At 38.6% G+C, this 12,570-nt stretch overlaps 2 protein-coding genes across 5 annotated transcripts in view; one reads left to right on the forward strand and one right to left on the reverse strand.

The window, feature by feature from the left end:
- Positions 1-12,570, forward strand: part of tdrd12 (tudor domain containing 12) — a 31,650-nt gene that overhangs the window by 16,235 nt on the left and 2,845 nt on the right. For all 4 annotated transcript variants that reach the window (XM_062961916.1, XM_062961917.1, XM_062961918.1 and 1 more), the window contains 15 exons: positions 107-298; positions 746-874; positions 1,432-1,549; positions 1,743-1,882; positions 2,361-2,581; positions 3,722-3,821; positions 4,689-4,876; positions 5,951-6,161; positions 6,831-6,923; positions 7,438-7,607; positions 9,561-9,748; positions 10,191-10,245; positions 10,743-10,856; positions 10,938-11,091; positions 11,171-11,240. In XM_062961916.1, coding sequence (XP_062817986.1) covers positions 107-298; positions 746-874; positions 1,432-1,549; positions 1,743-1,882; positions 2,361-2,581; positions 3,722-3,821; positions 4,689-4,876; positions 5,951-6,161; positions 6,831-6,923; positions 7,438-7,607; positions 9,561-9,748; positions 10,191-10,245; positions 10,743-10,856; positions 10,938-11,091; positions 11,171-11,240 — 2,143 coding nt within the window. The remainder of the gene's footprint in view (positions 1-106; positions 299-745; positions 875-1,431; positions 1,550-1,742; positions 1,883-2,360; positions 2,582-3,721; positions 3,822-4,688; positions 4,877-5,950; positions 6,162-6,830; positions 6,924-7,437; positions 7,608-9,560; positions 9,749-10,190; positions 10,246-10,742; positions 10,857-10,937; positions 11,092-11,170; positions 11,241-12,570) is intronic.
- slc7a9 (solute carrier family 7 member 9) overlaps positions 3,238-12,570 on the reverse strand; it is a 39,030-nt gene continuing 29,697 nt past the window's right edge. Inside the window, exon 15 of the transcript XR_010000626.1 lies at positions 3,238-6,296. The gene's annotated coding sequence lies outside the window, so the exon portion shown is untranslated. The remainder of the gene's footprint in view (positions 6,297-12,570) is intronic.

A 12,570-nucleotide genomic window follows, 5' to 3' on the forward strand; every position in this document is an offset into this window, starting at 1 on the left:
AAGATGTTGCTTTAGTTGCCATTCATATCTGTGTAATTTCAACCTAGAGTATTCACCACCTGAGCAATGTAAAAAGTAAAAATGCTGGTTAATTCCATTTTTATAGGTATTTAATATTTTAGAACATTACAAAAGAAGCCTGAATGATGAAGTGAAGGAGTATGTGCCCCAGCAAATTGTTGCTATTGGAAGTCGCTGGACCAAAAAACTGGAATATTTAACTAAAGAGTTCATGAATGATCCATATGTTGTGATCACATCCTTGGAAGAAGCCGCAATATATGGGAATATACAGCAGGTAAATTAATTTGGATTTTTATATAGCTCATTGATATTAAATGTGCTTACTTTGGGGATGTATAGAATAAACAGAAACAGAAACGTCAGAAGGGAATGTTTCTGGAACATGGCCATACAGCCCGGAAAACTCACAGTAACCCAAAAAGAAACAGAGCTGTTTGTTTTCAGGCTGGATCACCCCTCATCCTCCTCCCCTTTTGGTGTTTTATTTTTTTTAAAAAAAAACAACCACAGAAAACAGAGATCCAAAGGCAGATTTTTTTCCCTCACATAATAGTCTTGCCCCCCTTTTTAATGAAAAAAGGGGGAAAGTGTAACTAGTATATTATGCAATTAAATACAGTAAATATTTCACAATGAAAGAAGCAAAAATAAAAACAGTTTTTTCTAGGATAAGAATTACTTAAGCCAAGAGCTGATCATTTTGCATTGTGCATTTTTCTAGGTGGTACAGGTTTCCCTTGAATGTAACAGAATCTCCATTTTACTTCAAACACTGGATTTCACTCCTCATAATGCTCAGAAGACATTGATTTTCACCAGTTCTGTGGAAGAAACAGATAATATTTGCAAGGTAATTTTGTCTTCTCTCAAAAAACAGGCTTTCTCAGCTATATTATTGGAGTTCTAACAGCATATCTTTTGCGTAATGCCTCCCTGTCATTATTTTTCAATACGAACATCAGTGTTCTTGTGTTTAATTTCTCTGTGTTATTAATAATTTATTTTCAAATTGTATCCCAAACTTGCTTGTAATTGGGTGTATCTTCTCCAAAATACACAATTTACTAACTGAACAGATTGTTTTTCAGAATGCATTTGCTTCTAAAAAAATGTCCAATAGTAAAGAAAATCTAACTAAAAGTTGTTCATACGTTATCACTTGAAATTATGTCTCTCGTTTAGTTTCATTTCGAAGATAAATTAAATTATTTATGTTGGATTGTTGAGAAACCCAAGCTTTTATTACTGAATATAGTAGCAATATGATGTTGTTGTTGTTTTGAAAGCTCCTTATCTGCACCAGCATTCTTAAGAAATTGTAACTTTTTTTAGTCAACATCATTATTATGTTTTTCTCGCCACAAAGGAGACTCAAAGTGGCTCAATGATTTTTATCTTTGTAATCAGGCAGTAGAGAGCATGTCAGTATTTTGCTTGAAAATGCATTCAAAAAATGGATTTCAACTTGATCATGTTGTAGAGCAGTGGAACAAAAGGTTTGGCTCTGGCACACATGCTGTATTGGGTAAGTGAGGTTTTTGTGTGTTTGTTGTTTAGTCATTATCAATATCATAGTGACTTTTAATTTCACTACTGTATGTCTGAGATCACAAGATAATTAACGATGAGTATTTGTTGCACTTCTTGGATAATAGTTATTATAGGTGATACACATATTATTTGTTTTTGTGTGATACATTTTCTGATACTCTTTCCAGTTTTAACTGATGACTGCATGCCAGCCTTAGGAGTTACAGATGCAACGTGTGTCATTCATTTCAGTTTTCCTACATCTCCAAGAATCTTTGGTGCACGCTTATACTGCATGTCTGATCATTTCCAAACCTCTATGGAAAAGGTCTGTATAAATCCTAGTTTATCATTGCAGAGTCCCATCCTGAAAAGCTATTGATGGGTTCACTTCTCCTACTTTATTGAACCTCTTAGTGAATCCATTACTGTGCTCTTCACTTCTTCTCCTGCAGTACCAAAAATCTCCGCATCACTGTCAAGAGCGTTTTCTCATTGCCCCTGATAGTAACTGAAGTTTTATGTCATTGCATTTTCCAAAATTTTCCCAGACTACTCATTTTCTAGGAGAGAAAAAAGCATGGGGTGTCTCTAATGTCATTTTATTGCATTGATCATTTACTTCAGTCATTTACCTCAGTACCCGCTTCCATAGCCCTGGAATTCTCCCAGAGTCTGTCCTCCATAGAGTGGTAAGGATGACTGACGGGTAAAAGGAAGAAGCCAGGATTAGCATGAATATTCCCTCCCCACAACTGTAGAAAAAGAGCCTTCATGGTGGATTTTGTTTTCTTCCTCCTCTGAAGGTTTCACCTCTAGCAAAAGAGCAACCAAAGGCCAAATCCATATTGTTGTTGACAGAAAATAGTGCATGGCATACTGTTGGTGTATTAGATTACTTAAAACGTACAGAAGCCAACATTCCACCTGAATTACATGACTTTACATCTGGAGTGCTGGATGCCAAAGAAAATTGTAAGAGTGGGAAGCCTTTTTGTCGCTACCTGAAAGTGTACGGCTTTTGCAAGTAAGAACATTCTGAAGTTCTATTAAATCTAGCTGCCCTGTTACGTGATGCTTTATTGAGTTATAAAATACTAAGATTATTTATGAAATGTCAAAAGTAAATGATGCTTGTCGCCCATAGTAGTCCTGAAATGGAGGGTGATTTGTAAAGCTCTGAAATGCTCATGTGGTTTCATCCTGAGATTGGAGCCCCCAGGTGGCGTAGTGGATTGACTTGAAGATTAGGTTGCTGATCTGCAAGCTGCCAGGTTTGAATCCCACCCGGGGAGAGCGTGGATGAGCTCCCTCTATCAGCTCCAGCTCCATGCGGGGACATGAGAGAAGCCTCCCACAAGGATGATAAAAACATCAAAACATCTGGGCGTCCCCTGGGCAACGTCCTTGCAGACGGCCAATTCTCTCACACCAGAAGTGACTTGCAGTTTTTCAAGTCGCTCCTGACACGAAAAAAAATCCTGAGATTGACCACCTTCTGAGGAATCATCACCTGTGTTTTGTTATAATTGTGAATATGCCTTGATTTGAAAGTAGCAAATACCAGCAGTAACTTATTAAATGCCTGTCCTAGTGAATCGTGCAGAAATACAGTGTGTGTTTGGATAATTTGTAGAATCATGGGAGACTTAAATGAGTTCAAATAATCATAGCAAACAAGTGCATAGTTTGAAAATAGGTTTTGTGGCATTTGTATTTGATATTATGGATATCATGACGACTTATCACCTAAACATTACATGGTTTTTTGTTCCTTGCCAACATTAACTCTTTAAAGCCTGTGTGCAAAACTGTCAATTAATTATTTTAAACTACAGTAGAGTCTCACTTATCCAACATAAGCGGGCCGGCAGAACATTGGATAAGCGAATATGTTGGATAATAAGGAGTGATTAAGGAAAAGCCTATTAAACATCAAATTAGGTTATGATTTTACAACTTAAGCACCAAAACATCATGTTATACAACAAATTTGACAGAAAAAGTAGATCAATACGCAGTAATGCTATGTAGTAATTACTGTATTTACAAATTTAGCACCAAAATATCACGATGCATTGAAAACATTGACTACAAAAATGCATTGGATAATCCAGAATGTTGGATAAGTGAGTACTGTACTTCATTCTCCTTTCTAAATCTGCAGGGATAAAAAACGCTGCCCTGATAGACATCGAATTAGTTTACAAGTAGATTTCCCCAAAGGAGAGAGAAATAGCACTCAGCCAACAGCTGGAAACGTAACTGTGAGTTAATGAAAGAGTTTCATTGTTGCTTCTTAATTGCGGACAGAGAAATCCACTTAGCCACAACACTGATTTTTTAAAAAAAAATAAGTCACTGAGTCTTTGAGATAATTTCATCCGATGTGACAAAAAATACTTTATCCGAAAACTCTGTGTTCATACAATGGGGACTGTACAGTTGGATAGAAAGAAGGAGGTGGAAAGGTCTGGTTTAAAGCAGGTTTTGCAAGTGAGAAAAGCCGAGTCCCATTGTCCTCCCCAGACTTTGGGATGTTGATATTGGAAATGAGCTGATTTTACCAACTGAAAACAATTCAGGGAGATAAGCCTTGAAAGATCAAGGTCCCCTTTTCCATGCTGTTCTTTTTCCCTTTTAATTTGGATCCCACACTTCATTGTTCTACATCAAGCCTGGGCCAACTTCAGCCCTCCCTTCGGCTGTTTTGGATTTCAACTCCTACAATTCCTAACAGCCGGTGGGAGTTGAAGTCCAAAACACCTGGAGGGCCGAAGTTTGCTTGTGCTTTGTTTACATTGAAGAAGCCTTTTCCAGCAACAGGAAAGTACGGGAAGCCACTTTCTGTGTACTTCTTGTTTTAGAAAAAGGGTCTTTGCAGTCTCTTTAAAAACATAAGGAACAATAGTGTAGCCAAAAGGCCTATGTGATTGGCCCCTGGGAGGTCAATGAGGGCCATAGCAATGACCATGGGAGCCATGTGCAGGCCACAGCTAACATTTTGCTCACAGGGTTCATGAATTCTTAATATCGGGGGGGGGGGGGGGGGGAGGTGTGTTTTCATTTAAATCCAGTGGAAATCTTCCATTGCCTGTCTTTAAGCATGCGGCTCCTTATTTCTGCTCTTTCAGATCCTGCCTCTGTTTATCGTGGATGCTACAAACTACTTCGGCCGCATAGTAGATAAAACAAAGGATCAATATACTGCTCTAGAAAAAGAGATGCATCAATATTATAAGAAATCCAGTAATTGCATCTCTGTTAGTTTGGTGGAAAAGCTTGCCTTATATGGAGTACATGAGAAAAATTATATTCATAGGTTAGTGCTTGATCTTGAAATAACTTTAAAATATACGCACACAGAGACACACAAATACATATTTCAGAATAGATTTGCACTGTGATTGATGGCTAGAACAAGGGGGTTGACTTTTGCTGGCCTAAAACATAGTTGCTTAAGTGTAGTAGTACCTTTATGGGCCTCACACAAATGAATTCTTGATTTCTCCATTGCAACCGCTTTGAGCCAGTATTACAGGGGCATCCAGGTTATCCCCAATGCAGCTTTGCCAACTCACCTGTAGCTGTTGCAGTCAGAGAGGAATAGGATCAGAGTTGGAAGAAACCACAAGGGCCACCCAGTCTGACCACCTGGCATGGAGGATCACACAATCAAATCCTCCTGATAGATGGCCAACCAGTCTCTGATTCAAAACCATTGCCATGATTCCTTTCCCAAAGGCCAAGCTGATATTTTGCCTAGACACACACTCCTATGGCCAGTCAGAGGCCATGGAAGAAGCTGTGCACAGGCTCTGCCTCACTGACCCTGCCTTTGTCTAACCTGGTCTATGAGTTTGAGATTGATCTTGGCCTCTCTGGTCTGTTATCATGGACATTATTCAATAGAAGCTGGAGATAATTGTGGAACTTGTTTCCAAAAGGTACCAAATCCATCTGAACAACTTTTACAGAAATCGGAAAAAATCATATTTTAAGGATATGCATTCTTTTGTTATAAAATGCAATTTTCCAAGCCATTTAACAATGATATTTGATACATTTTGATCTGTACATAATATTCTACTCCTAGCCAGCAATGTGCTGTCACCTATAACGTATTTTTCAATTTTATTTGGTACCTTTTGGAAACAAACTCCAAAATTGTGCAGCTCCATGATATGCAGCCTAAGGTACACAAAAGGATCGTTACTCTAGACCTCAGGCATCAATTTGTGAACTGCCACCTGTCTTTGGCCGCTTAGCAGAGAGAGATGTGGAGGGGAGATTGCACATGTTTAGGAACTCTTAGAAAGAAATTGTTCAACAAAAAACTTACAGAGCTATCTGTTTAGTTTTAGTGACTGCAGTTTTCCCATTTCTTTTCTTACAGGGTTCAGGTGTTACAAATTGCACCCAAAGAAGGGAAATGTGTGTTTTATAGTATTCATGTCAAGTATATAGATGAAGGCAGAACTGGCCAAGTTCAAAATTATCAGTTGCTTTCTTTACCGGAGCATTTTCAGGTGTTGCCTCCTCAAGCGGTGGAATTCATTGTCTGCCGTGTGAAACCCATTGATAATGAAGCAGAGTGGAACCCAAAGGCAAGTCTACTCTTGTTCATATTCTTTTTTTTCTGGGCCAATGAATCATTTGCAAACATTTCCCTTACATATGCATACGTTGGCATTCTACTCCTTCTTCCTCTGCAGCCCCCAAAGCCACTGCCGCCCAAGGCACTGAAAAACATTAAAACTCACATGTACTTTGTTGCAAATAAGTAGCATCAAAAAGCCTTTGTAGTCAGATCCAAAACAATGACATCAACTCTAAGACCCTGATTTCATCACTCAGCTACCATTAACCAGAAAAAAAATTGGTTGAAATTGTTCTAAGTAATAGAATATTTCCGTATTTTGGATGCCTCCTATAGATGTGGGCAAAACTTCGGGAGAGAATGTTTCTGGAACATGGCCATACAGCCCGGAAAACTCACAGCAACTTGGAACTAAAGAAGAGGGCAGCATTACTTTTGAGCAATAATAAAAGAACTCCAAGTTCATTGCAAGGCAGTGTGATGTAGAAACGGGCATTTTTTCCTAATTTAGCTGGGATTGCTACCATAATTGTGCCATATTATTACATGTTCATACAGTTTCTTTCAAATTTGCGGTGGATTTGCAGCTGCTAACTTGGAAACTGGCATACAAGTTATACAAGTGTGAGATATCCTCTTGTCCTCTGAAAATCGTGTTGTTGCTGTTTTGGATTAGGTGAATAGATACATAAACCACAAGATCAAAGGACAACTACATGAAGCAAAAATAGTACATACTCTAAACAATACGATTTGGGTGGATCCAGTGGTATGTAATTCAACTTCCTTGATTGTTTTCCCCCCCTCATCTTTGACTTCTTTTCTCCATAATGAGGACTAAAGATAACTTATTAAATGTTCCATCTACTGTAATTTTCTTCCAAATACAATGTAGAAATTCATAATGCAATTTCTTCTAGCTTCCTTGTTATATCTGACTAACAGTAAAATCAGTTGTCTCTGGCTTTGTGTCTGCAACATCAGGTCTCTACCTGGGACATAATAATTATAATCACGCCATTACTGTACTTGAAATTCTCATTTGAGAAAAGATCATCATATGCACAAAAATGCTTTCTGCAATTTATAGTTCGGTTTTTAAGATGCATTTAAAACTCACATTTTTATTATTGAATTGTGAGCTGATAAGCCAGTTCAGTTCATTGTTATGGTCATAGGGTGATGAACAAGATGGAGGGAAGTAACAATATGATAAAACAGAGTAGTGGTAGTTACCACTGGTGTTAAAACAAATGTAACTGATAACAAAACTTTATTTCTAGGTTCGAGTCACCAAACTTCCAGATCTGAAAACATATATAAATGAATACAATATTCGCTCTGAAATCCTAGCTACCGGTTTTGGAGTCGATAATCCTGAGCACATATGTGAACTCCAGAGGTTGTTTAGAGAAGCAGAAATAGCCTTTGAGAAAAAAGACATGCCTGCATTGTAAGGGGATGGCCTTGTATTCTTATTTTTTTTGAATGAATGATGTTTTGGTTCTGTAAACTTTGCAACTGGTTAGGATTGGAGTGCACTTGAAATTAAGCAATTGTTCACCATTCTTTTCTTGTTTTTTTCTGGTCTAATAGTCCAGTTAGTGGCATACATGTGCAGAAATTACACAAGGCATGAGGAACCTAAAGGTCTCCATCCTACAATGGGCATATATATGCCTATGCTGGGATGAGTGGGGAGGTCTTAATTTGAGATTGGTGTGATATTTGAGCCTATATTTGCTTTCTTTTTTGTGGTCTCTGTGCCTTACATCATTGCACAGATCCACCTACAGAATGTTCCAGAGCAACTTTCTGACAGTTGCACCATCCCCCTGGGAAGCATGGTCTATGGTGTCAAAAGTTAGTTCTTTCCAATTCCTTTTTTGTCCAATGCCCAATTGACTTCAATCTTCTTTAACTTTTGTTTTTAAATCTCCTTTCCCTGTGATCACCAGCTTCACTGATGTTTTCTTCCCATCTTTTTGGATGGCCTCAAAGGCCTTCAAGTTCTTCACCTTGTGTGGGGGAAATATTCCCTTGTTGGCATGCATGTTGGCTGCCTTTTGTGTCTCAGGGAAGATCACTGGTCAAATTCCTGCTCTTATCTATAGTGGCTTCATGAGCTGGCCTCTAACAAATTGGATTTCTAAGCTCTCTCAAAGCTGCTGATAGAGCAGCAAAGAACTGACTGCTTCACACTGCTTCAGCAAACAGCAATCGGTGACATCAATCCTCAAAAATCCCTCAACTTTCGTCAAGATGCATGCAGTCTCCAGAGACCAAAGCCTGGTCAGCTCTGCCTTTACTGTCGCAAACATCTCAGGATAGGCCCAAGATGCTCACATTTTCTCTGATGCTGGAAAAGTTTGTCCTTTTGTCACAAGTAAGATAAAGAAATCCCATGGTCCCTCATTCAGCGTCATTGCTAATTCTGATACTGACATATTGATTGAATTCATCCAGGCCTTTACTTTTGCTCAACCAACTGACTAGGAGCCTCGGTGGTGCAATGGGTTAAGCCCTTGGCTGAACTGCTGACCTGAAGGTTGCCAGTTTGAATCCTCGAGATGGGGTGAGCTCCTGTCTGTCAGCTCTAGCTTGCAGGAGTATGAGAGAACCCTCCCAGCAGGATGGTAACACATCCAGGCGTCCCCTGGGCATCGTCTCTGTAGATGGCCAAATCTCTCACACCAGAAGCGCTTTGCAGTATGCTCCCAAGTTGCTTCTGACACGATTTAAAAAACCCAACAGACTTATACCAAAGGCCAATGGGTCCCAGGGATTCCCCCAGTTTTATGACCCGAATTAGACCAATCCTTGGCAGAACAGTCTGCGGACTTTGACTCTCCTTAGTAGATAACTCCCAAGATAACCAGCTTCTATCCAGGCAACCAAACCATCTGACTTCATCACTGTATGGGGACTTGATACTTTATTCTCAGGTCACCCTGATTTCTATTCAGCAAATCTCTTGCATGGTAAGGGAACACTCCAAGTTCATGGCCTATATAAATATGTCTCCTGACTCTCAAGACCATATTCCTCGTCGTGCTCATCGCACACGGTGATTCAGCAAACTCCATCATTTGAACTCTCTCCTTATGCGACCTTTCATAGTGACAAGATGGTCCTCTGTCTTGACCTGGCTTTTCCACCAACAATTACTCTTCACCAAGATGCAGTCCTTCTGTCTGCGCCCTGGATATTTGCAGGGTCCTTACTTTTTACAGGACCGTCACTGCTCAGCTCTGGAACATTCTATAGATGGATTGGCACGTGTGCAAGACCCAGTTATAACCTGTCCTTCTGCTGGGCAGAGAAACACATTTAGTTTCCAAGGAACAAGATGAGAAGCCTATATTCTACAAAGCCCACTGTGCTGCTTCCCTCCTTCCTTTTGCAGAAACGGTCCTCTGAAAGGTGAAACCAGTGAGCAGGCCACATGGGCTTCACTCAGCATCTTTGACCAGACTACTCCCAACTCACAGACCACTGAGGAACCGGTCCTGCCCAGTGTACAGAATACAAAAGAGAAAGATGCTGCTATTATCAAGGAGAGCGATTCTCAAGTAACTTTGCCAAACCACTGTAGTAAGTAAGCTGCCTTGGGAAGAGTGTTATTGTGAAAGATAGGATATAAAATCAAAACAAATCCAATCATAATCAGGAAGGATTCATATAAAGAGCTAATAGAATACATTTTAATTGTTACCTTACTTTGTCTAAAACTGCAGCCGTTTAGCTATCACTGAACTGTATTATTGTATGTCTTTACCTCTAAACACAGATAGCTTATTCAAAAAATATAGAAACAAAAGTTATATTTATATAATAAAAGAAATGTTATATGGATATAATTATATATTCTTGCTTGTAAAAACTAGGCTGTATATAACCCTGGTTTCTAGTAACTGCTGTATGAGAGGATAGTAGTTCCTCTATAAAAGGCCTTTGCTATAATAGAATCAATTTTTTCCTGGTAAGGTTTATTCTATTTTTATTTCTTCTTAATTTTTTGTATTCCTTAATTTAGATGGAATGGTTCAACGGGAGGAAGGACATCACTCTCTCCAACCTGCTGATGCATGGTATTTGGATTTTATTTCTTTGTTCTTAATGCATCACATAAATAAAATATTATATATGTAACATGCACCATCTTAAGGCTTAGAAAAATCTTAATTTCTTTTCAGTTTTGTTCTTCTTTAGCCAAATGCCAATTCTATATTATTTCAGAAATATATCTCTGTATGAGGGAGGGAGATTCACAAAGCTGGAGTCAGCCTATTGGGGATTTCATTTAGTACCAATTCCTGGTTAAAATAAGGCATAAAGACCATTTTATTGGCAGGTTCCTTGTAATCATCTGTTACTGTCAGGTTTTGTAGAAATGTTCTCTCAGATATAACTTGATGGCTTCTTACGGAAGTCTCAGGATTACAGAGTTGGAAGGAATTCTGATTCTCTGCATTTAAGGACATTGAACTGTTAAGGAACTCGGAACTCTGAGAGGTTATTAAAATAAGCCTCCATTGTATTTTAAAATCACAAGAGATGTAACTATTATTTTTTTTTAAAAATCCAGCTTGCATCCAGCAATAAAGTGGTTTGAAAAAGAAGATGTGGTTGTTCTGAAGATAAAAGTGCAAAACATCACTAATCACGACTGCAAGTTTTTTACACAGAGGATAATGTTCAGGTAAGGAAAAACACATTAGTATAAATTTAGATTGTGATTTTTATCTCTCTGTGATAAGCTAATAATGGTCAACCTGTTTAGTGGTTCTGCGGAAGGCAAGTTTTATTTGGCTGATCTGGAACTGCAAGAAAACATTGTTGAGGAAAAATCCAGATGTGTCCTTCGAGGCAATGAGGTGGTTGTTAGCCTTGCAAAGGAGAAGAAGGGATCTTGGTGTCGTTTGCTGAAACAGAAGGTTGGTATTAAACTCAAGAGGTGTTTACAGGACTTTTGGAAAATGGCACTGTATACTGAAGTTGTGTATTCATCAACAGAACCCACATGTGTCTTTTGATTTCGATTACCTGGAAGACGATTCTGAAGAAAGTGGTTTCCCTATTTCTGGTAAGTGATCACTACATTTCATGCATACGTTATTCAGTGGCGGTTATCAAGAAATGAAGCACTTCTCTCTTTTGCTTTATAACAGGCGAGAGGACTTGAAACAAGGGGCCCTGAAGCTTCACATTCTAAAAATAAAAACCCTTTTGCCCAAAAGGCCCTTTAGGGACTGCAGGGCATTTTTGCGCTCTTTGGGACCTCTTCTGGAACATTTTCAGCCCAAAAGATTTATTTCCACAGCAGGATGGTTTCTTTGTATTTCATTTTTTAATTTGATTGCATAAGTAGAGTATAACTGTCACCATTATATTACAGAAGTATTAAAGAAACCAAATCAACCTGTACAAGGAATAGAGATTACGTAGTCTTCTGGTATAGCTCAATTTCTACTATTTTCGAATTCCATTTTAGTCTCTTACTTATACCTATCTCATTATTATTATTGACACAATGACACAGTATGACACAGCAAACAAGATATATATGCTGTATTTTGTATCACAAAATCACAAGTTGAACACTTCCAAAGCGTTTAGGACTGTGTGATGTATTTTCGGATGATGCCCGCAGATCCCAGTAAGGTGGCCTTTTGCAGTTGACAGATCGTAATTTTGTTAATCTTTATTGTTTTCTAATTCCGGCTGAGATTTTTTGGCACAACACTCAGTGCACCAATTACCACCAGGACCACCTGTACTGGTTTATGCCAGAGCCTTTGAAGTTCGATTTTGAGGTCCTGATAACGGCTGAGTATTTCTTGTTTTTTGTCAATTTGACTGTCACCTGGTATGGCGACATCAATAATCCAAACTTTTTTCTTTTCCACAACCATGAGGTCTGGTGTATTGTGTTCTAAAACTTTGCCAGTCTGGATTTGAAAGTCCCACAGTATTTTTGCATGCTTTTGTTGTTGTTGCTGTTGCTGTTATTTTCCCTACCACACCTCCCTCTGGGAATAGTTGTGATTCAATTTCTGCTTATATTCTATTTGTTGGATCATGGATATGGTTTGACTTAGTTCCTTGAATTTTCTTTTTCTCTTCACTTTGGCTATCAGTTCTTTCCAATTCAAGACCGAGTTGAAGACTGTAAGACATCCATTTACTTTTTTTCCTTTCAGTAATATGACCCTGGAGCATATAGTCTGCTAAATATTTGTACAATTTTTATATCCAATTGTTTGTAATATTTCCATTCCATTTTCATGACCCAAGGCCCCAAAACTGGGTCAAAATAACTCCCAGGCCTCATCTGACCCTCACAAGACAAGATATTCTGCAGCAGACTGGGCAAATGTATTATTTGTATTTCTTTTTTGTGGTCTCCATGACTT

Source organism: Anolis carolinensis, unplaced genomic scaffold, assembly GCF_035594765.1.
Source record: "Anolis carolinensis isolate JA03-04 unplaced genomic scaffold, rAnoCar3.1.pri scaffold_9, whole genome shotgun sequence".
Taxonomy (NCBI): Eukaryota; Metazoa; Chordata; class Lepidosauria; order Squamata; family Dactyloidae; genus Anolis; species Anolis carolinensis.